The sequence below is a fragment of the Bombus bifarius genome, unplaced genomic scaffold (genome assembly GCF_011952205.1).
Source record: "Bombus bifarius isolate JDL3187 unplaced genomic scaffold, Bbif_JDL3187 scf7180000008163, whole genome shotgun sequence".
NCBI lineage: Eukaryota > Metazoa > Arthropoda > Insecta > Hymenoptera > Apidae > Bombus > Bombus bifarius.
Genome location: NW_022884485.1, coordinates 1,380,877 through 1,405,682, shown reverse-complemented (window position 1 = coordinate 1,405,682; position 24,806 = coordinate 1,380,877). Strand labels below are relative to the sequence as shown.

Genomic DNA, 24,806 nt, shown 5'->3' with positions numbered 1-24,806 from the left:
ATAAAGAAGAATTACTTTCGACGACGATTCTAATCTGGTATCTATCCCTCGATTGATACAGCTTTCGTACAAAGTTCGATTGGAAATTACGTTATCCCGAAGGAATAGGTGATATTTAAGCAACCGAAACTAATGCCACGTAGAAAGGGATATATTCTTTGGAATTTCCATGAATCTACTATACCCACGATCATTATCGACTCGCTATAACGGATCGTAACGATCAATGATAGCTATCGTAGAGTAAAGAAAAGATGCGCAGACTGCTGTTAGATGCCGATACGAGGTCGTAGATCGTGGAAGCGATGGCGACGACAATGCAACAGATACAAGTATAGCAAGTAGAAAAAGGTGCGGCTGAAGAAGGCTCGCAAGAGCATGAGAGGTTGCACGTAGTAGGAAGATACGTTGCCAAGAGTGGGAGAGAGGGTAAATATTACATAAGATAATGCTTCTCCTTTTTCTTTTTGGCTGCAGACCCCGTGGATGTGTCCCTCTAGTCGATATCAGCTGCCCTCGATATCTACAACCCTCGCTTCTTCCTTTACCTCCGACGCTCTACGTGTTTCCCTATATTCTCTTCTCCACAGGCCTATTCCCGGGCCCATTATCCCACTATGCCTCTCTCAGCTACGTACGAAGTAGGTGAGTGTAAGATTTTCCATTTAGTCTGTGAAATGATGTCGTCACCATAGCAACGGAGGCTCAAATTCGAGTGGTTGATAAAATGCAAACGGGCAAGTGCCTTTTCGTGAAAGTGAAACGATCGTGCGTTCGAGAAAACCATTAAGATATAAAATATTGAATTTCGGTAAGTTTTTATTACAAACTCACTGGTTTCGATTCGTATTAAAACGCGTAATACGTAAACTTACGCGTTAAGCTCTATCGTTTCGTTAATGTGTAATGTATTAACTAATGCATTTAACGCAGATACATATATGTATTCGGTGCTTTCTACGTATTTCATTTTTTAAAAAGGCAAAAACATTTCACTAAAATATTCATTTTAATTCTGGTTAAAGAACTATTATTCTGCAGGGAGAGAGAGAGAGAGAGTTTCATCAAATATGATTCCAAGCACAAGAAGAAATCATACTTAATTAAACGAATCCGAGTTCATACAAGAGTTTCTGAAAACTTTTTTCTTATACAACGTATAAGGTGAACGAACAAGTTCCACTGAAAAAATGTATCTTTTATATGTGAAACCTAGTGGGAAAAAACTTTCGTTTCCATGTTTACCATGGGAAGACTTTGATTATATTTTTGCAGCGATGTCTTCATGGTGTCGCAACATTCGAAAATAGGAGGTTAAATGAGACATAAAGTAAAAACGTATTAAGAATCATCGAATGAGTCTGCTAGAAAAGCGTTTGTTCGATATCTATTGAATTTTATGATAGACGAAGAACAAACCTTGACAACTAAAGCCCAAGAACGCTTTATGTTCTCCACAAATAGATACAGTTTCGATCCATCGTAATAAAGTAGAACCTAGACAGTTACAACCTCTATAACCTGCAAACAAAATACAGTTTGTAAAAATAACCATGGCGATTCCCCAGAAAACATATTGCTACCATTGGGAATTGCGACACACAGGTTGGGAATTTGGATTCTGCTGCAGTATACTGTAATGCCTATCAATAGAAATCTATTACTTTATGCATTACAGTGTATTACGAAATCTTTTTTAATCTTTTCTGTATCTTAATCTTTAACCTTTTCTGTATCGTTGTAAAATATTTTCGATAATCCACGTTACGTGAAAACTTGTGCGAGTATGCTGCATACACGTGAATACGCATTGCTTTTCTTACATTACTCTTTCTGTCAAGAATATATCTATCATAATCCTAATATAGTAGTATTACCTAACCCATATGCACCTTTGTTCTTTCTTCCTTTTTCCGTGCAATGGTTCCTTCATACTCCAATAGCTTTCAAGCGGGAATACGAGGAATATAGTATTATGCCTGCATCGGTGAGCAGAGGTTTTGCATTTTCCAACCTAATGGATCTTACAATTCGGTTAAACACTCGACTGATCCTTTTCGAACGATCTGCGATAGGCGCGTTTAACCAACATTGTGTTGACGTGTGCAGGAACGAACGATTTACAGAATTCTGATTCTTTAATAAGATTAAAAACTTTCCAACTTGTAATACGTGAATAGAAGGGGAAAGAAAACACGTTCTGGGAAGTTAAATGGTAACTTCACGGTCTGATATAAACTTCAAGAATATCTTGATTTTCCCTTACCAAAAACATTTTATTGTGTGATATTTAAAACTGAACAAAGCGAATACAAGGATCGTAAAAACACCTTAACCGATCAGATAAACGATGTTGGGAAAAAGTTACGCGAACGATAATCACGATATCATTGATGAAATAATTATTTACCGATAGCGATGTAAGTGTACAAGGTGAACTATAGTCACACAATGATAGTGCGATATTATTATTTGTACAATAACCTGCCGTTCCCTTGTTCGTTCACCCCATCCACCAAGCGTATAAAAAAGACAAAGGCCTTCATAGCACCTGACCTCGCCGCCATTTTTGTCTTCCTCCCACCTGGTAGCCTGGACTAGAGTCCACCGTAATCACGAGAGAAAGCTAGCAGGGGAGAACGCTCGTAGACAAGGGGGATACACGACGCTTTCTTTTTTCTTTTTTCTTTTTTTTTTTTTTTGTGTATCAACCCACGAATACACGTAGCTCACAGGACGTAGAAGCGGCCTCGTGCATAATGTATGAGTGACGCGAAAGCCCGTCATTTCAAGCCGCACGGCCGCTTTCCTTTTGTGACATCGATCTGGTGGCGTCTCAATAATTCAGCGCGGGAACAGCGCAAGGCGCACAAGCACCATCGCCATTGCCGCGGCCACCGGTATCGGTGTACCATCACCTGCATCGCCATCGGCTACACGAACACCCTCTTCGATGTTCCTTCGTTTCCGTTATCCTTTCGATACGCTGCTTGCTGACCAGCTCGTTCCCAAGTCGAGAACCACCTCGGCAACTGCTCGCCATTCTTCCACCCTTCTGTCCGCAACCCGAGTGTTCGTCACGAGCACCGATAAGATCTCATCCGAGTTGCGCAATCGGACTTGTCAAACCACCCCTATTGCAGCCTCCAATGTTCAAGCCACCCAGCAGCAACCCCCTTTTCCCGTTTCTATCCCTTCCACTTCTGCGACCCTAGTGCCACGCGACCTCGACAATACCACCCTTGCGTCCGGCTGTCACTGACAACTGATCACCTCTCTCTCTCTCTCTCTCTCTCTCTCTCTCGGTCGCTCGCTCTCTCTCTCTCTCTCTCTCTCTCTCTCGGTCGCTCGCTCTCTCTCTCTCTCTCTCTCTCTCTCCCGGTTAACGAGAAATTAACACTAGACTGGTGCAAGCTGCATGCACGCGGCGCCGGGGCTTTGATGTCAATGCACGGTTTTCAAGAAGCGCGAGTTTTTCGAGATGTAAAAAAATCGATCAATGTCCACCACGATTTTTACGGTTGAATATAAAGAGTTCTCTCGTTTTATTTCTATTCTCTCATTTTCCTTTTTTATGTTTTTCAACCAGGCGTGCTACGATCCTTAATCAAATAAAGACGTCAACTTCGAAATCGCTTTGAATGTACCCAAGATAAAATAGAAAATAGTGAATGTACGAATATACGGTTTACATAACGTGTTATGTATACATAATGTCAGGTCAACTTGATAGCCTACGTTGTAAGAAGGGAAGTTAATAAATTATAATTATCTTGTTTACATGGTCGAGTGAAAACTAATCGTGAGCTGTGAGCAATGCAAGTTAACGGACTGCAAAATAGGATGCAGTTATTAAAGGAGAGGAGGCAGAAATTTGAAAATTATCGATTCTTTGTTCAATTTATTCGAGTGTATGCCACGTAATAAAGCTTACACGTGAGTACGCATCATTAGCAGGGGAAACAACGTGGCGCATTTTTTATATGCGGATGTCCGCGATCGATTGGCCTCGTTTGTCGGTTTATCGGAAAGAGTATAAAAATTTAATTACAACGACAATGATGTAACGTTAACGTTGACCAAACTTCGACGCTCGCAATTTTCACCAAGCTGACGGAATCGCTAAGTAAAACGAAATTAACACAGAACCGAAACCTTTGGCTTCCTGTTCTTTCCCATTATCAACGGTAAAAATTGTTCGCGATAACACAGAACAAACAACGATACGTCTGTGATACGTTTCTTTGATGACCAACTGTGAATCACTTCACTCTGCTACAACACTGCTCTATTTTAAATTTTGGCTCGCAATCTTATCTTTGCAAATCGTTTCAACGAAAAATAATCAGGATCTGTATTCGTTTGGAAAAAAGATTGAACGGCCGTGATGAAATACTTGCGTGATCTGTGTTAATTAGATTAGCGTTTACTCGAAATTAGAGTCGGTATCAGTATCGTTTAATACGAAGCCATATGTTTTCTCGTATTACGTCCCTGGTGCTTAATAGAGCCGAATTCGCCTTAGATTCTAATCGATATATTTAAAAGCCGCAGACTAACACTCTGATTATAACATATATGGTATATATAGTATATATAGTATAATCAGTATATATGCTATATATAGTATAATCAGAGTATAGTATAGGATAGCTAATAGCGTTTAACGTCGATAAATTGATCGATATTAGAGATTGTACTTTACGAAACGTGTAGATAATAGATTGAATACAATCTGCGTATTCTAATTTCACTGACAACATGCGAAAGTATTTACACACTTACGAAAAATATTGTATAAATTTGTTGGTATTTCATCGGCACTGTAACAAGACACGACTAATTGTAAACGTTGAAAAATACTTTGGTGATTCATTGTACACTTACAAAAGATATCGTATTACGCTTTATTAACCATTGTCGTTTGGAAACGAAGGAAGAATATTCGTTAAAGCACTTTCCGCAGGAAGAAAGAAAAAGAAGTTGGAACTACGATTTTTAAGCTCTCCTTGCCATCTGCAAGAACTTGGAAATGCTAAGGTACTTTAACGTACTTTGTACAAGAAGCCGATTACATAGCTTGTTAAGTCTCATCTAAGAAGTAACACGCTCATTTTAGTTGACAATACGCCGAGAACGTCGACAATAGGAACGACGATCGGAATTATCGAAATGCAGAATCTACCGATAGCCCAAAACCTCTCGAACAGAACGTTATTTTCCTTTAGCCCTCCTTCTAATCTTCCAAACATGCCTAGTGCTATATTTTAAAGCGTGTAATATTGTGTTTCAAAATAATATCAGAACGAAAAGATCGTAAAACGCCATGACGACACAGAGAGATCGAAGTAGGGTAGAAAGTGGGAGCGGAACGAAATGATTCTTTGTTCTCCCCTCATGGTGACGCAGTTACGTAATTCCATTATTTATAGCCAATACTCGCTAGTATCTGGGGGATGAAACGAAAGGAACGAGACCACAGCTTAGCCTAATTAATTTAGGAAGTCTGACTATTCTTCCGAGGAGAATAGAATTTCCAGAAACCCTTGCTCTGCTCGCATCGTAGTAGTTTCACTATAAGTTTCAATAGAAGAGGTACAATCGCGTAATATAGAAAATAATTTTGCTCTGATCTCTCTGTGATTCGATTCGATGTGTATAATTTTATGCGGATTATACAATTACGTATAAAATATCTTGTTTCTAAATTGTCTTATGAAAATGTTTATTTTAAAATATGAATAGGGATACACCTTAATACGATTTTGTTGTATGCAATACGAGTTTGTATCGTACAAAGATCGTACTATTCTGTAACAAAAGTTTTCGCTCGTTATAGGCAGATATTTTTAAGAATAATTATTCAAATAATATTATTAATTGCAAATACGTGAGCGTAAAACTTATACCACCTCATACAGACTGCCAAACTTTTAACACACCTGGATCGAGGTTTCGATAGATCTCCCCTTCTCTTTTTCCCTAAAGCCCACCCTTGAAGCATGTGGCGTCTGTTAATTTTTTTCTCCCCTTTGAAACGTTCTCTACCTTTCTACCCTGGTGCGCTTTTTCGACGTTCAATCGGTCGGTCACCGGCTGAAGCTCAATCGTAATCGATGCTTTCCACTTCTGCCTTCTGGCTTTTGAGATAAAACGCAGCATTCTCGATGCTCGAGCTTGGTCTTTCAACAGGTTAATGTATTCGTTCAGAATAAATGGCTAATCAGCCGCTTTCTCTCTGAACAGAAATAGAATATTCGAGATCCGTTCTCGCCCGTTTATTTTCATTGAAACTCGAGATTATGAGATGCGTATTAGGACGAAACAAAGGGAGATCCATGTATACCGATGTTGCATTATTTACGGAAGAAGAAAATATGAAACGGCCGTAGGCCGTTGTAGGTATTTGCTTTTCCGAAACGTCGCCAAGTTCGACGAAAAGTAACGCGAATGGCATAAGTTAATGAACACTGTATCCCGAGAAACGTTGAAAAAAATAAGCACTCGCGATTTGTCGATACGAAAGGAGATGATAAAGTGCTCGTTAAAAAACGGCAACTAAAGGAATAATGAGCAAGGAGAGAGATTCGAACGAAGAGTGTGATAAAGCGAAGAAGACGGGAATCGGGAAAAGCGGGGTAGCACGAAGGACATCGAAGAGTCATAGACCGAAGGAATGGTAGAACGAGTACCCTGGAACGAGTTACGGAGGGTCGCTAATCGCGGACTCGGGTACCGGGAAACGCGGTAAAAGGATCTCTCGTGAGTTAGCGACGAGGGTTGCCTCGAGTCCACGCGCACATTCACCATAGCCCGTGGCTTCTTTACAAGCGTACACGGTATATGAATAATATCTGCCTCGGATATACGTATCGTGATAATATCGTTCGTGATCAGATTTTACAGTATCCTCGGGAGACTGGTACTTCTGGTTATACGGAATCGATATCACCCTTGAGAACGTTAAAATCTACTTCCTTTGCATCGATATATCTGTATTAGCATTTACCACACTGTCGCGCCACATCGATACAGTTTGGCAGTTCGTACACGTATTCGAACGCGATTTTTCGAACGCCGGAACGATCTATCACGGAAAGTATCAATTTTCGGAAAGTATCAATTTTTCAGTTCCCCGGAGCTTTTGAAAAATTCAATAATTATCCTGGGAATCGCATCCTATACGGAACATAATTTTCAGCGCAATTTGACCACCAACCGAGGATTTATGGTAGACGTATATGTGTGACAAATGGGTGGAAAAAAAGTCATGATGTTGGTGCTATACTTTCAAACTCGACACCGCGATTCAAACTGCAATTTTTCTGAAATATTGCCTGCAAAAACGTAAAGCAACGCTATGCGCAAATATCTCTATCAGTTACAAGGCTATGATGGATCGTACGTGTCGAGAAGATATCTCAAACTATCCCTTTCCGAACCATGAACTAAAAGGAAAAAACGAAAAGAAATAAAACGGAAGAAAAAACGTAAACTCGCGCAAGTACTCGGTCCTCGTATCGAAAAGAATCTCAACGCTTGGGTTTTTAGGCTCCGGCCGAACAAATGGTTTAGACGCGAATACCAGTTATTAGGACGAATGCGTATGACATAGCCGAGTGGATCCCGATGAAGATTCGTGAGACGAAAAGGGTCTGGAAGGGTCAGATAGAGGGCTTAGTCGTTGCACCCGCAACTCGACAGGCGAGCCGTGCTTGATAGGGGATGAGTGGACGTCTCATAGTTAGTGGAGGATCATCCGTAATTTATGGGAGATCGATCGACTTCGCATTGAGCTGCCACCCAGTGACGTAATCGATCGTGTACGATTACGTCACAGGATTCTCTATCCAGTTAGTGCGAGCAAGTAAGTAGTAGTCGAGGCGTCGTGTATTTCGAACGTTTGTCCTCGCATGTCAGGAAAAAATATCACGAAACCTGTGTCTGCGTCGACATAAACGGATGTCTGTCAACAAGATCAGCTTTATCACGCGAAAAATATAAATATCTCTTGATTAATTAAGTTAATGTATATACCTTCCATTCTCTGTCCGCATATTCCTGGCTTATACGTATATCGATCGCTTGTCAAAACTGTTAAATATACATCTTCGAAACATCGTTAATACCCAAATAAAGAGATCGGTCAATATTTTGGGACGATGAAGAATTGATCACTCGTTGACAGTAATTTTCGTTCGCTTCGTTTTCCATTTTGTTCTCTATCGAATTAAGCGAATTAAACCAACGTTTTTAAAGAAACAAATTTATATTTCATTTAATCGGCGTTGTACGAGATCGTACGATAGCTATAACCAAGATTATTACATGGAGGAAAGGTGATGAAACATATTCTGTCATATTTCACGGTTGCAAATTGTCTGTCATCCCCCAAGGGGATTGATCGCTTAATCCATAACGCCCCAGATCTCTTACTTTCCATATCAACATTTAAGTTTCCAAGTCCTTTTTAGGTCTCATCTTCTCGAGATGAAGTTCCCCGAAGTCATCAAAAAGCAACGCGGCCTGGTTCGTTCAAGTTTTCCTTACCAACTTTCACTTTGGTCCCTTTCTCTGCCTATTCCCATCTTCTCTCCTATCGCTAAGTAAATATTTTGTCAACAGTTTCCAAAGATGTTGCGTCTCATTGATATTTCCGTTGATAAAGTCAATTTGCACTGTTACTGGGAAAGAAGTAATTTCCGAACGCAAAAATAATATTCCAGTTCTTTTGCATCGCGCGATTAAAGAACGAATAACGAATGGAAGGGTGAATAAATGAATACGATGAAGATTTCAGCTCGCGATAACGCGTTAATTATACCGAGGCGAACGCTCAAAATTGATACTAGGTACGTACACGTTTTTCCTCTATCGTTTACCAATTCTACGGATTGCCCTATTATAATTGATCGAAACATTCACTAAACGTAGGATTAAATCGGCGAGTTGTCAGCACGCGAAACAGAGAAGGATATCGCGCTAAATTTTAGGGTTTACGATCCTGCGACAAACAGAAAATCACATTGGAAGTAGTTCCGTTGGCGCGATACGATTCGATGTATCACGTTGATAGACAGATCTTTCGCGCGATATACTTGAACGAGATCGTGCTTCGTTAAAGCCAGTTTCGTCTCTGTGGATCGTTCGTCGTGGCATAGGCCGCACGCTTCATCTACGGCCGAATTGGTGCAGAAGCGGCATAGCACGGCCGCTATCCAAATCCGCCATTATCGGAGCTCTTGCCGCCTCAGTAGGTATCTACTCGTGAAATCGTCGATGGCGGAAAAAAGACGAGGAAGAAGGGCAGAGAAACAGAAGAGAAGGAAGACTGACTGCTGAGCAGCAGAGGACGAAGGAAAACGAAGAAGCTGTGGGAGAGAAAGACAGGCGTAGAACGTCCGTAACGTCGGAAGAGCCGGGAGCAATTTCCGGTGGCTTTTGTGCGCCCTTTAAAAACGCGAGCTACGGGAGATGCCAAGAGGGCGGAGAAAAAGGGTAGCGAGGAGAAGTCGGTAGAGAGTTTTGCGAATGTACGTACGAGTGGTCCTTCTGGACCAACAAATCCCGGGGCAAGAGGGGGGGCGGGAGTCGAGAGGTTAACTGCAGGTCCTTTCGCGTTCTTCCTCTCCATTCGCGTGCTTTATATTTCCCTTTTCCTTCGTTGCGTTCTGATCCGAGTTTATCTCCTTATACGGTTCCCAGTTCACGGGAAAACGTATCTCCCAGCGGAATCACACCGATAACGAGGGAAATTTCAATGACCTTCGGTAAAACGAATAACTTCGCTTCGAGATAACACGTCGCCTCATCGACCAATCTTTCTCATTCTTTCATTTCTTACAAGTGATAGCAGCGGAGGAGTATAAATTAGAAAACAACATGCGTTGATTTAACATAAATTTCTATATTCTATTTTAATGCTCATAGTGCTGCCGCAATACGATCAGCATCCTTACGAGTTTACCCGAAATCTATCTACTCAAGTTGCAGAAACCGTATAACGAATATCCATCTATCAACTTGTTCACTAAATGAATATTTGATTCTATAGAATGGAAAAGTTACGTCCAACGTTTCTTTCTGCGACGTTGCTTATCTGTTGATAGCTTAGTCTCTGATGTCATAATGCCATCGATACGATTTCTCTTTTGGGACCTATCGGCGAGAGAAAGAAATTATTTCCTCGATATTTTTTGTTCCATTTGGAATACACGCATATTTATACGTGCATATTCTATTAAATGATGTAAAAGAAACATTGTTTTCAAGATAGGTAAATCTCTTTAAAAACGTAATATCGCGTCATGACAGAAATATTTGTATCTAAATGTTTGAAATTGCCTATTCCTTCGTTAGATTACTTCTACATTTTTCGATGTTTTGCAAACAAAATCTCAATATTTCTAAAATTCTTGCGACCCAAGTTGAGTTACGTTGATAACACTTTGCCAGCAGAACAAACGAACGTAAAAACTGTACTTTGTTCGTTTGAAACTTTATTGACACCAACTCATTGATTCCAAAGCAATAATGCAGTAAGCAATTCTATTGCTTTCGAAGTACGTTAAACCGTATTTTCGCGGTGAAGCAATCTATTGTAGAGATTCTGATTGTCATATCGCTTTCTGCGAGACGTTCTCGCTTTCAAAGAAAGTTAATAAATTACCAAAAAGATGGAGTATGGCTAACGTGATACGAACTATTGTACATCAGTTCACAAAGAAAACGAACATGTGATATAGTTCTAAGGATAGCAAAACCGATGAAACATTCCGACAGACCTAGCAGATGAAGGATAACTGAAATCGAAATGGTTATTTTAATTGTTAAAGATGAAGAAAATAGTCGAAACAATGTCTTCGGCTAAGAAAGTTGTTCGCATCGGAGGCCGTCGTGATCCGTGCTAATAGATATCATTTCATCTCATCTCACGAAGAAGACCTAAGCCACGAGGAACGTTTTCCTATTACGGCTCCGGTCGGAGTCTCCCTTTTGCGCGTACGACATGCACGTATATATATATATATATATATATATATACACGTATACACGTGGTATATGTGTTTGTGTATAGAGACACACATACATAGCTGTATACCTCCTTTCCAGGGATAGAATCCCGACCCTTAGTACCTTCGAAAGCCTTCGCTTGCCTGGCCGTGTCCCGGTTTTCTTTCTTTTTCGGGGACACCAACATGGGGTCCTAGAAAGCGCCCGCGCGCTTCTTTGATTGGCCAAATACTATGGGGTTTCATCGATATAAGACGAGATAGACAGAGACGATCGAAAGAAGAAGGACGGTGGAATCGAAAGGCTCAGTTAGGAAGGAAGACAGAGGGTGAATTACAAGGACAGAAACAGTAGAAGCAGCAAAAGGGAAAAGAGGCGGGGGAGATTGGTGGCGAGGTGGTTGGACGAGCGGATAGCAAGGGATTTCCAGCAGAATAAGAGAGACAGACGGAAAACGAGAAGGAGGAAGAGACGGCAGGAGGTAGAAAAGAGAGAGAGAGGGAGAGAGAAGGGGGGAGAGAGAGGGAGAGAGAGGGAGAAGGACATATATCGGCTGCTACGAGGGTGCGTGAGCTTTCTCTCAGAGGGTGCGTAGAGTCAAAGAGGGGGACATCGGAAGGAGAAAGGGCCGACAGGGTCGCAGAGGGGCGATGGGCGAGAGGCTAGAAGGGAACAGGAGGGTGGGAGAGAAAAGGAAGAAGGGGGATAGCGGCCGGGAGGGTGGGTAGTGGGGGATGAAAGGGAGAAAACTAGAGGGTGCGTGTAGGCCTGGGGAATCAGTCGCGGACGAGCTGCGTTCGGGGTTTTATCTGTAGCGCTCTGTCCTTCCCGTCTCCTTCGCACTCTCGTCGCGCGTTCTGTCCCTCTTTTTCTATCCCGAAAGGACGCTTTACCACGTACGTACATAGACGCACACGTCTACGCACACGTCTACGCACACACATATTCCCCGGACATTCGCGCGAAAAGCCCGCGCACTTTATTCGTATACGTGTTCGCGGAATATCGTGGCGAAAACGTGCACGAAAAAACAAGAAAAGAGAAAGAAGGTGGAAAACAGACGGAGACAGGCTGCCAACCCGGTTCTCCTTTCATGCAGTGGAAAATCGCGGGCGGAAACACGTGCAATATAAAACGACGCTTCGGAGATTCTCGGAGGCGCGCGGATGCGCGACGAATTAAATACGTTCGTGTCGTCCTGCGCCGTGATCGTTGCGTCGCATCGCATTGTACTCGCGTGTCGTCGCACACGACAGTGAACTACGCTTTTATTCGATAGATCTCGTTAATTTTGCGGTGATATCGCGGCGTTCAGGTGTACTTCATCTCGAGATATCGCCTAGTTTGTTTTCGTTCTTCTTTGCGAGATTGTTTACGCGCGAGCCGAAACTGTTACCAATGGTTCATATAGTGGAAGTTGTATCGTCGCGTCGGAACGACTTACAAATGGTGAGTGAGAATCTTATTCGTGCAAATTAATGCAAATTATACCAATGTATCTGGGATTGAATTAATCAGGTCGATTATTTTCTACGAACGAACGAGTCCGTTGAGGTTCTTGAAGATTAAAGCGATCGCGCGTTAGCCCTTGGCGATAATTCGACGAAGGTGCAATACTTGGAATATCGTGTTTTCCTAAACGCATCAAGAATCTAGTCACGAAATCGTTGGCACAACGTACCAAGCTAACGCAGAAAATGCGTAACACGGTTGTAAAAACGAGGTGCCGATTCCGGCTATATAGACGTTCCGATAGACGGGTACGAAAATACATGGATCTAGGCGAGTTTACGAGCGACCGCGAATTTTCATGCACCGGCCCTCTTTATATCGGTCGCTCGCTCGTTCGCTCACGCATCGAACTCGTAAAAGATTTTCGTGCGTCTGTTTACGCGCGGTTATTTCTGGCGGCATATGCGCAACCGTTACGTTATATGTACCCATATGTTGTACAGGCTGTACGCGGAACGTTTACAATAGTACCTCCTCGCCCCGCTTTTGCATACGTACTGAGCTCGAATGCACGTGTACACGTGTGCACGCATACGTGTCGAAGGGCATTAGGCGCGCGTACGTGTGAGCGCACGCGAAGAAACGCAGCTGCTCGATAGCGGGCGTGTCTACGTTCCGGTCTGCGCTTCAACGTGTTTCACGAATCCCGCGAGTCTTTATCAACCGGCAGATAACGGGGTTAAATCCAACTTCGATCGATCCTATACCTATTACGAAGGGATTTTCAACTCTTCCTTTTTTCGACTTTTATCAAGTGGAACGCGATAAAATGAATTGTTTCCTCCGTTAACTTGAAACTTCCGGTGCTCCTGCCGGATGTGCCAAACGATTTCTCGATGTTTTAATCAAGGTATTGGTTTCTCCGTGTAATTTCGTTCCCCTTCGCGTTCTCGGCTGTTTCACACGGTAAAATGTACTCCCTACGTTTTAACTATTGCATCGAGAGCAACGCGTGGTAGTACGCACACATAAACGAACGAATGTCGACGTTTGAAGCGGAACTTTTCTATAATTTACTAATCTGTGTTTCAACCATTTGGGAACCTATATCGAAAAAGATTCAACGTTTTAACTTGCAGAAACGAAGAAATTTCTATCTATCGCTGTGTTATCAATTTTGTATGAAAATATGGATTTTTTATAAACACTGTCATATTTCACCGAATATGAACACATCTCGATGAAATCTATGACGCAATTTCGAAATTCAATTACGGTCTATAAATAGAAAACACGATAAATAATCGTTGGGAAGATTTTGCATAGACTATCGATGTTGCGGAGCGCAGAGGAGGATATGCCGTTTTCACGTAATATGCGACCTAGTTGCCGAGCGAAATTTATTATCTCGGATAAACGATGTACCTTCGATCGGTGGCTTCGCGTCCATTTACCTGTCTTCCTGTCGATCGGAGCTTCCTTCGCGTTGACGTTGCCCATCCTATATGTATGGTGTGCGTTTGTGTATCGGAAACGTTGAACAGAACACATGACGGGTTCTCACGAGAAGGCGGATCGGTGTTGATGCAGAGACGTACATCAATTAATGCAGCAGCACACGTGAATGTGCCAGCGCATAACGCCGTGGTAATGTAGCTCGCCACATGGCTCCGCTGCTTTGCTTGGCTCATCAATCCTAAAACCAGACCACCCGTTCTCCAACTTACCCATCGTGCCGGGCTCGAATGCGACGTGTACCACGATATAGATCGATATTTATTAAATATTTCGGGAACCACGCGTCACAACGTTAATTCTTAACGCGATCAATTATTTCTAACGTGTATATTAGTTTCCTTCGAAAAAATTTTAGCGAAAAGTTTAACGCAACCACACGCTAAACCATCGATTCTATAATTTTCCTGTACAATCGTATACGTAAACGACACGCGTGTTATTTTGTTGTGCATTATTTAAAGCTGCTAATCTACGTGACTTTGTTCCACGAATCGATGAATCAGTTACGTTTCACCGCATAATTAGATGATATGGTAGCGCGAGGTCCGCAAATGTAAGCCGCGAACCGCATACATGAAAACGGGCCCATGTCAAAAGCAGCGTTAAACGTTTGTGAAAGTCGTGTCGGTGGTTTTCGACCGTCTGTCTGACAGAACACCGGCAACAATACCGCGATCGACGTAGACGTCGATCGGTGTCGTCGCCGTCGGCATCACGAAACAGAGGCACGAATAACGTTTGACATTTAATGCGCACCCAGGCATTGGCTTAGATTAGAATCGGTGAACGGTGATTGGCCTGGGGACGCGAAAGCTCACTCGACTCGAATGCTCTTTCGGCGGGGCTGTAGCCGGCGTTCAAATATTTGTAGAGTGTTAGGGAAAAAAGTGATCGGGAGTAGGTGGGGGTAGGCGAATAAAAAAAAGGAGTGAGAAATTGGATAGGCAGGCGACCGGGTGTTTCGTGCCGAAGAGGCGTGGTTGCGTAAAAAATTCGATGTCGAAACAGTGTATCATATTCTCTCGTGAACATAGCGGAGTTACTCGTTACACGACCAACAATAAGAAATATGTACACAAAGACTTTATCCTTCGTAAAGCATAAGTGCCCACACTTTTTGGCTAAGATGGGAAGACGCGATAACATATAGTTTGGTTGGTTCGTGTATCTAGGAAACGGTCGAACGATTAGCCGACGTTTTAATTTTTTACTTGTATCACTGACCGACTTTTCGCGCAGGTATAATGCCACCTGCAATTACGAAGCTGCCAACGCTACAGATATGAAATATTGTTTATGTCAATTATAAATTTCATCGTTACGAATATAAAAAAAGAACAACAAGGAATAATTAAACAGAGCGCTTAATATTGACGTAATAATGAAACAGAGAAATTCTATCCGGCAATTATCGCATTCTTATTAATTACAGAAATGCCGATGTGGCGAAATACACATTATAATTTTAAAATTGCGTCGTGCATTGGAAGTATTATCGCGCGAGCGAACATTTGCACTTTGAACGATTCGAAAATATACGGACAGGAAGAAACTAGATCGAAGTTAAAATTAGAATTCCTTTAAACGAAGAACGACACAAACGATGGGCTGGATGAAAAAATAATTTCCTCGATAAACCGTGTTACCGTCGGTAACGTTAAATCAGGCTAACGCGTGCATTTTTTTGACCATATATTTTCCGACGCCCTCAGCTATGCTCGCGTATAGCTAGCGTTCGTTACACAACGTTACGTTCAATCGTGGCGTACTTCGCGCTTGACAATAAAACGTGAATCCTATTTATAATCACGATGAAAACACGCAAGCAAGCTAGCGTACAGGTAGACAGCCAGGCAATGTTCGAACGCGCTTTGGACGCAGGTGCGTGTTTATTCATACCACGTTGCGTCGTAACCCAGGTTTCAATATGAGTTATCACTGGGCCGAAGTCACATTGTTTGTCAGCATCAAAAAAAAAGTGACGCTGATAACTCGCTAACCGTGCGATATGACGGGCAAATTCATTTGGCAATTGTACGCAATACTGTCACCGTTGAAACAATAGGAGAGTTTTCTCTCTCTCTCTCTCTCTCTCTCTCTCTCTCTCTCTCTCTCTCTCTTTCACACGGGCGATGATTTTCATGATCGTTCTCATAGATACGTTCCATTATTGATCGCGTGCAGAAATAGCAACGATTGGTTCTTTAAAAAGAGAACAAAATCGTAGCGTGCGCTCGTCGAAATTCGATAGCTTAAATGATTCGATTCGTTTTGGAATTTCAATTAATTCACCAATTAGCTCGGCTAGAATCCGTTTAGACGTAATATGCTAGAAGGTAATTCGAACCGCTACGCTCCTCTGTGGCATCCGACGTGAACAGAGAAGAGCATTTGCTTTTGGAGCAGTCGACAAATTAGCTGTATTAGCGGTACAGGCGCGGGTACAGATTTCGCGGAGCACGGTTTCCGGTTGGATACGCGTGCGGCAAATTATTGAAGTTAACTCGAACCCAGCGATGCCTCTGCTGCCGCGCCCGCTGATTTCTCAACTTAAGAGTGCCGATAAACAGGTTTTATCATACCGCCTCTTCCAGATCATACTCCCAACTTTGACTCGTACTCGTTTTCTTATGGTTCGTGCCTCGATATTTTTTTCAACTTCGGATATTATTTATTTTATAAAGGAAAAAGAAGAAATATATACTAAGCACTAATACTAATACTAGAATATTATTATTTATACGTATACTATGTTCTCTTCCTATTTTGTCTTGTTTCGGTTTTCCTTATTTTAAATTCAAGCGTACCTATTCCTCCAGGGAGGGCTGATGAATTAGCGATCGAACGTAAAATAAGCTCGATGAAGGAAGAAAGAAAAAATGAACAAAATCGGAGTACTACAGGATGTAATTATACGTGGAGAGCTCACAATGGAAAGAAGAATACATCAATCATAAATTGGGGTGAGCAGACTGTAAGGTATCCTGATATCTGGCTTGTTACACGGTCACGACGGCATTAACTTGCCGAAGGGTAATCAAGTAATGAATACATCGCCGGCGAAGACCGTACGTATATAAATCATGCTGGAGAGGATGCCAGGGGCTACAGAGTGAGCCCTTATCTCCAATCAGTACATTGATTGCACGCAGCCAGGTCAAATACCGGGCTTCGCTCGACGGCTCGGCTCAGACACGATAGCTTATTCAATTTCCGAAGCGGCATTCACCATTCAATTCGGCAGTTATCAGCCTCCACCTATCCTCTATCTGGATTTTGCGTGGCTTTCTAGGAATCGTACTTCCCATAAGAGAAAAGAATTGGGTTATTCGAGACGAAGGATCGAGAGGGGCGAACGAGAGAGAGAGAGAGAGAGAGAGAGAGAGAGAGAGAGAGAGAGGAATATAGATATGGTTAATTTAATGCGTGTCATCAAAGTTTTGTCTCGCGACGCTGGAAGAGAGGCAAAATACGATGTACACGATTGATCGTACTGTATACCAATTTTATTATCGTCGACAACTTCTACGAAACGGTCATCGTTTCGTTCTTATGCGTTATTCTACGAAATGGAATTAAATAGATACGATTACGCGATATATTTCCTAAAGCATATGGCTATTACTCAGCATCTATCCGGTAGAAGCAAGACGCGCTTCCCACAGTGTACGTAGATAATCGAGCTTAATTAATTGCTCGTGATGCGCGCTCTGGGCTGAGCAAACACATTTACTTATTACCATCCATCTTGAGTGGTGCCTCTCAAGGGAATCGATTTTCTAAGTGCACATGGCCGACGATGACACGAATTGTCGAAGAGTCGGCACGTGATCGCAACAAAATCGTTAAATAAAGGTGTGGTCCGTGTTACTCCCCTGTTTTAGCGGGGCTGCATTCTCAACCTTGGAAAGTATTTTTAGGTACCATATAAATTTCATGAGTCGTTATCTTTCCATTTGCTCGCAGTATTTCGCAACTTTCTATTGCGTCTACGTATCATGAACCCAGGAAAACTGACGGCACGTCGATGAAGAAGAAGTTTGTCGTCGTCGCATTATAATATCTTTCCTGAAAAAACCGAAGCCCTAAAAATATTCCTCGCGATCGTAGTTTTTCGTGAACGACCATGTTTTTAAGCTTTAAACTTAGTCGAATTCTTGGTAATTCCGTATGCATCCCGTGAACAACCTTTTGCGCTTCGAGTGACAGATACATTTTCTTTAACGCTTTACCGCCCATAATCAACCGAATAAATAAAATCAGTTAACGATGTGAATGAACGTTATTACATGATCACCAGGGTATGGCTCCGCGCTAATCGATCGATTATCGAGATACAGCGTTTCCAGTGATTATATCCCAGTGTACAACGTTGACTACGTAAAACCGTGATAAAATTGGTAAAACGACGACGAAACATATATTATTATAAAGCTACGCGAACTTTGTGAGGGTGAATCGCGACGCTGACCTTTAAAAATATAACAGCAAGGAACGATTTATCACGCTCCTAACCGTATCGATATCCTCAAAGTCAGTGAACTCGACGAAATTATCGACTGACATCCATTTTGTACGCTAATCAACTACGGGAGAGGGTGTGGTGACTATTTGGCCATGAAGCCACCGTTAACGAGCACTAGTTAATACTCGTCTACATTAATCGCCACGTCCATACCACAATACGGACCGTAGAAGTCTCGCTTGGTGATCGTTATTGACTGGTACAGATCCCTTGGGTCGTAAGTGACATTTACACGATGCATACAGCGTTAAACTTCCCTGGAGAGCCGGGAAAGGGGCAAAACGTCGTATCTCAGTTCTAGTATCTATACGGACACAGGGTTCCCCTGACAACGAGACAACAACAAACGCCTAATAGCCAGTGCTGGACTCAAAGTTTAATTTCCTGACTACAGGACAGTGTTTAAAGTGACCTGCAGACCTTCGTCCTCGCCTCCTTACTCATTGTTCTCCCTCATTATCCGTGAAACTACGCGTCTTCCTGTTTCTGTTCCTTTCCGTACCTTCCTTTCTCACTTTCACGGATTTTCCTGTTTATTTAAACTTTACCTGCCGAGACCACGTTTCGTGCCCTCGCCCGCCGACCAACCTAGAAACGGACACAGTGTGTAATAATTTCCACGGGGTATTAAACAATAAGCAATGATGACTACCTTCTCTTGAGACGTATCTCATGCTATGTAGTTACATTACAATTTAATCGATCCCTCGACGGTGATCAGAGTTACGAGCTTGTGCGATGGGAGCAATTTATTCCCCATTAGTGAAAATCAGATTGTCAGACGTCCAATGTATGTTAAACCTTGCTTAAATGCTTCGTTACGCTTAGAAGGAACGAATTAGATGGTACATTTATGCATAATACATCGATATATCGTCATGGGAGGTAATCCGAGTAAAACAAAGTAAGTAACTCGAAGATAATTATGCCATAAATCGTTGTTTCGATCTAAAAGTACTTAAAGTGTTACGCATAAGGCAGGAATATGGTCCTACCGTCGTATCTACTTTTATTTTTAACCTACAGTTTCTTTAATTAAAAGGAAAACATTTCCTCTCTACGTGTATGGTTCGATAATATTAGAAAGGTTGATGCGAGGATACACGCTAATAAAATAGAATTTAATTGAAAGACCGAGGAACAACGTACTACGTAACGGACTTTGAACCCGGAAATCTTCGTTGCGCTTGGCGGGTATAGCGTTTGAACGAGATCCACGTGGTCGTGGCACTGACCCCTGCGAAGCAACCCCTCGTGGTATCTGACATGCATACAGCTTGGGGAAAAAGTTTCGGGGTTGCCACGTATATTTCTACCCCAGTGGGTTCTCTCCCCGCTATTCTTGCTGGAGATGGTGCATAATGAAAAAAAACATCGAGTCAGAAGACAGATGGTCGCGATGCTCGGTCATATTATGCCCACGTTAAGAAACAGATTCTCGAGCTTGCGATGAAATTTATCGTCCACAGTTGCATGGCATGTTGCTTTTCATGCCGCTAGCTTTGAAAGATACATATCCCTCTTTTATCGAACCATATATCGAAGTTTCTCAATAAAGAGTTCACACACATTTTTATCAACTCGTAACTAGGACTAAAAGAATCAACGAAAGTACATAGAATCGAGCACCTAATCGTTTAAACGTCGAATAATCTAATTCAAATCTGACGTCTGCATTCCCGAAGAAAAGTGTAAAGAGGCGAAAAAACAAAATTCTCGTGAACAGTTTCAGGGTAACACAGCCCTGGAAGGACCACGGAAGGTTTCAAAGTGACAAAAAGGAGGATCCTGAGACCAAAACAGCCAACCGAAAATAGAAAGAGAAGAGGGAGGAGGAAGAGAGGGAAAGAGAGAAAGTTAGGGTCGTTGCATGGGAGAAGGAATCGGAGTACAGTCCCGTGTCCCCCGCGTCATGAATCATGCATTGTCATCCCCTAGGAATGAACTAGAGCGCTCTGTGGTCGCGCGACCCGTCCGACAAATAAACAATGTTATTTGTTCTCTGGGATCTCGACCCATTCGCAGTGGTCCAAAAGATTTCGTGAGGACGGAAGGACGAGTGTCGGAGTTCCGCACTTTCGCAAACCAAAACGGCGAGAGAAAGGATGAGAGAGGATCTCCTTTCCCGGCATCTATTTCTTTATCTCGTTCTAACTCCACTTCTTTCCCTCTCTCTCACGTTTTCGCCTTCTCTTTGTTCCTCGTCATCATTTTCCATTCGCTACCTTTATTTTCTCGGAATCACACCTGTCAACGACAGGGATGCTGTTTAAACAAGACCGAACGTGACGAGACCTAGACATACATATAGCCGAATCTCCATTCATGCGCAAATAAGGAATCCTCTCTTCTGCTGTAAATCAATTGCCCGATCACATTCGTTACACGTTACATAATTCTAATCGATTATTTTTCTTTCTGTTGCAGATGAACCGTCCTATTCAAGTCAAGCCGGCGGACAGTGAAAACCGCGGAGGTGAGAACAGGCAATCGAACCAGTATATCTGGCTCTCAGATTTCACTAATAAGATCGAATTTAAGTATAAAGACGATAGTTTTAGAGATATTTGAAATTTTAACCTAGCCGAATGATTAACTTACGATATTTTTTAGCATATACTTTCATACGGTACTAATGTTTCAAGATTTTTATTAGCATCCAGTGCTAGAATGAAAATTTTCTAGATTTTCAACGATTATCTTTTAACGACGCGATATATACGTAGGACTGATAATTTTAGAAACTTAGCTTCGTAATTCTACTTTGATATTTCCTACATTTCTTGAAAGCCGTTAAAGCTCTACCGATGGGGACGACGGTTATTGTATAGGTTACTACCGAAAGCTACAACTCTTTCGCTTATGGTAGCTCAAAATATATAACAAAAGCCGCGTTATCGATCAAAAGCTGCAATAAAAAATAACCGGTTTAATAGCGAGCAATGAAATACTTTTATTGAATTGAAAAGCATTCGCTATAACATGCAGTAATATACGTTAACAACCCATACGTAACTTTCAATCGAGCAAACACAAAAAGGCATGTCCTGATAAAAATTCGTTTCCATATAGTATGCGCATCGTACTGCAGTTACGTACTATTCATTAATTTCGAGGCATTGCAAATGGCATCGATATATACGTGCATATATTCGCGATCGTTTCAATCTTTTACGTTTCCACGCGAGCTAAACTTTATGTACATATATTCATCGGTACACGGATGGTGGATTATCGAACCTAACTTATTAAAAAATAAGATAACAATTGCCAGCTTATCGAGTTTACACAGGCTGGTTGTAACGGCAGACATAAAGATAAAACACAAATACAGTGAAACAAGTGACTCTGATATTCATTGGTGCATTTTCCTTAATGGCACGTTTGTTTTTTCGCTATGCGTCCTCGTCTAATTTTTCTCCGTCACGCCACAAGTTAGACCTTATAAATCATAGGAAATTTACCATCGTTGCTTGCTGCATACGTCCGCGTTTATCGCCTTGATCCGTTGTAGCGCCATGTAACTTCGTGTTAAAAGTTACATATCCCCATGTATCTAACTATAATATATTTTTCAAGTCATCCAATCCATTTACTCGCTATATCGATGTACGCCATTCTAACGGTACACTAGTTTTTGTTCTCCACGTCAAAAAAGTACTTTCTCGTTTCTACTATTTCTTCTAAATTCTAAATTCTAAACTCTTACTAAATTTAAACAATTCTAAGAACTAAATTTTAGAGTATGATATTCACTTGGTCCGCTAACGACGAGGAATTGATGTTTCAAGATTTGCAATGGTAATATTTTGAAAACAAGTTTCATCGTTTTGCCGTACGAACCTTCTACTATGAAAATACGATCGTACAAATAATCGTCGCGACTTTATCTGAACGAAATATGTACATATAGGATGTTCTGTGCAAGTTTTCATTACAACTCTATAATTTTATAATTCCAGTTTGCATAACGTTAGTACCTATTTATAATCATGAATACTCGGATAAGCGTAAAATTTAATCGAATATATTATGCAGGTGTGCGTGTCTCTCCTTTTATGAGAATTAAATAATTGATGCTTATGAAACAATTTAGATGATTAATTTCCATGAACATCATACCATCTTCTGTCAATATTAACTTCGCCTATTTAAATTATATATTTGTACTTTCTCACGTGGATTTTATTATTTGGTTTTGTCGGATAACGAATTCAACGACTGACGACTTGTACATTTTCTAAATATAATATTTAAAGAAAGATGTCAAACAGTTGAATAAGATTTAAACGATAGCGTAAGACGTTGCAAAAAAAGCTCTATTTTTACTGTATTTTTACCCATATCCCTATTGTTGCCGTTCAAACGCCGTGAAATGCGACGAAATCCGGCGAAGATATTTGCACGCATAATGGAATATTGCGAATAAGCCGTCCAAATATCGGTTCCCAAAATTCACGGAAACATGAACCCAAAGAACGTTGTACCGAGCAATTCGGTGAAGTTGATGCTGGCCCTCGAAATCGTTCGCTCAAACGGGTCTGAATAGAAACGCGCACGAGAAGTAAATCGCGCAAAGGGCGGAAGGAGATCACGAGCAACCTAGGGGAAAGGGTGGAGCAAAGTATATGAGAAGACGGAGAAAGAGGTAGACGAAAGGATGTAGTATTCAAGGAGAGATACCGAAGAAGGAGGAAAGCGGGTTAGAGAGTGGCGTGCACGAAAAGGGGGAGGTAGTAGATGAGGGGGGGGGGCGTAATTCATATGCTAATCTGGCGTAGATGCCATTGTAATCTCCGGTCGCCTGCCTCGATGTGGCCCCACAAAGCCCCAGCTTGACGCGGATGCAGGAGGAGTGATCCAGAGCTTAACGCTGTCACTGCTTCTGCTTCTACCGTCTTACTGCAACCGGTATACCCCAACATACATCACGCATCTGCGTAGTCGCAGACTTCAATCACTGTGTTATTGAATTTCGTCAACGACGACGATCCGTCTTCGATCCTCCCGCCACGTCATCTAGCGACGCCGCGCCGGTATCCTTTTGTCGTCGCGTATCTATATCTTCGACCCGCTGTATGTTGTGCTATTCTTACGTGTCATCGCAGTCGTGGGATTGTCTTTGAAAAGACACCCCATTCACCTCTGCGAAGCGAATATGAGGAATTTCTAACGCTACGTCAAAGAAATGATACGCGAGGCAAGAAGACAAAATCGACGTTCAATTTTATACGAAGCATCCTGCAGTCGAACGTTATATTTCTTGATACGACCTAAGCGTAAGTAGCGTCGAAGCGGACATTTCATATATTACAACCTAGTAGGTGAATTCTACTTTGAAACATTTTCTTATCAAAGATGTGTAGTGTGTTATTTCGCACTCCGGGGCTTGAACGAATCGACTTTAATCAACGAACCTTCGACGTCGGTATCTTTTTCGGTACTTTTATTTATATTTCGCTGGCGCAGAGCGGCGAACGAACGAAGCAACTGTGCTCGTAAAGATGATTCGAACAGTAAGAAACCTAAGTATGATCGATCGTCTCGCAAAAGCAGCCGGAATTAAGTGTACAACGACGAAAACAGATTTGAGAAATGCGTATCTCGCACGGAAGTTGTGCACGAACCCAAGGGTAGCCGAAGTTCCTGCGAGTGGATAAGGGTAGCTGGTGTACTAGAGCAGCTAGTTGAGCAAGTAGATAAGTTTCGATCCCTCGGCGATCCACCTTGCTTCCACCGCCATCACTCGCCCTACTATGTTCGAGCAGATAAACGTATCCTAGGATATCGGGACTCTCGAAAGCTGCCTTCATTGCTGGCAACTTTGAGTTAGCCGACGTGACGCAAGCGCCTCGGTCCGAAGCCGTTGCAAGAAATCCTTACGGATTATGAGAGGACGACGTGCTTCTTCGCAGTTCAGGGAAACGATGTGTCGTAAATAGCTACGGCGTAGGATAAAGTTACGTATGGGTCGATAATTGTAGCGTACTTAACAACCGGAAGCTCGTTAAGAACGGACAAATTTATACCGAATCAAATTAACAATCGGTAACCCTAAATTCGGATGAACGTCTCACTATCTAACTTTTTACAGAATTTTTGCATGATCAGAAGTTTCTTTGTTAATCGCGACTATGGTTCTAAAAATTCCGTACTGGTCTGTGGTATATCTGATTATACTATATGTAATTATTATTGGCTATTGTACCTTCGATAGAATCAAGATCTTGCGTTTTTAGACACTACCATATTCTTGGGATTGCTACGTATAATCTCACGCACGAACTGTAAGCGAAAG

At 41.9% G+C, this 24,806-nt stretch overlaps 1 protein-coding gene across 19 annotated transcripts in view; it reads left to right on the top strand.

Annotated features, from left to right (window-relative positions):
- Positions 1–24,806, top strand: part of LOC117208878 (CUGBP Elav-like family member 4) — a 535,997-nt gene that overhangs the window by 449,523 nt on the left and 61,668 nt on the right. For 10 of the 19 annotated variants that reach the window (XM_033450377.1, XM_033450363.1, XM_033450357.1 and 7 more), the window contains exons 1-2: positions 13,960–14,112; positions 20,936–20,984. In XM_033450377.1, the coding sequence (XP_033306268.1) occupies positions 13,975–14,112; positions 20,936–20,984 (187 nt within the window). In that variant the 5' untranslated portion in view covers positions 13,960–13,974. Of the gene's footprint in view, positions 1–11,784; positions 12,463–13,959; positions 14,113–20,935; positions 20,985–24,806 lie in introns of those variants that run through there. The other 9 variants (XM_033450368.1, XM_033450366.1, XM_033450372.1 and 6 more) reach the window with 3 other exon arrangements.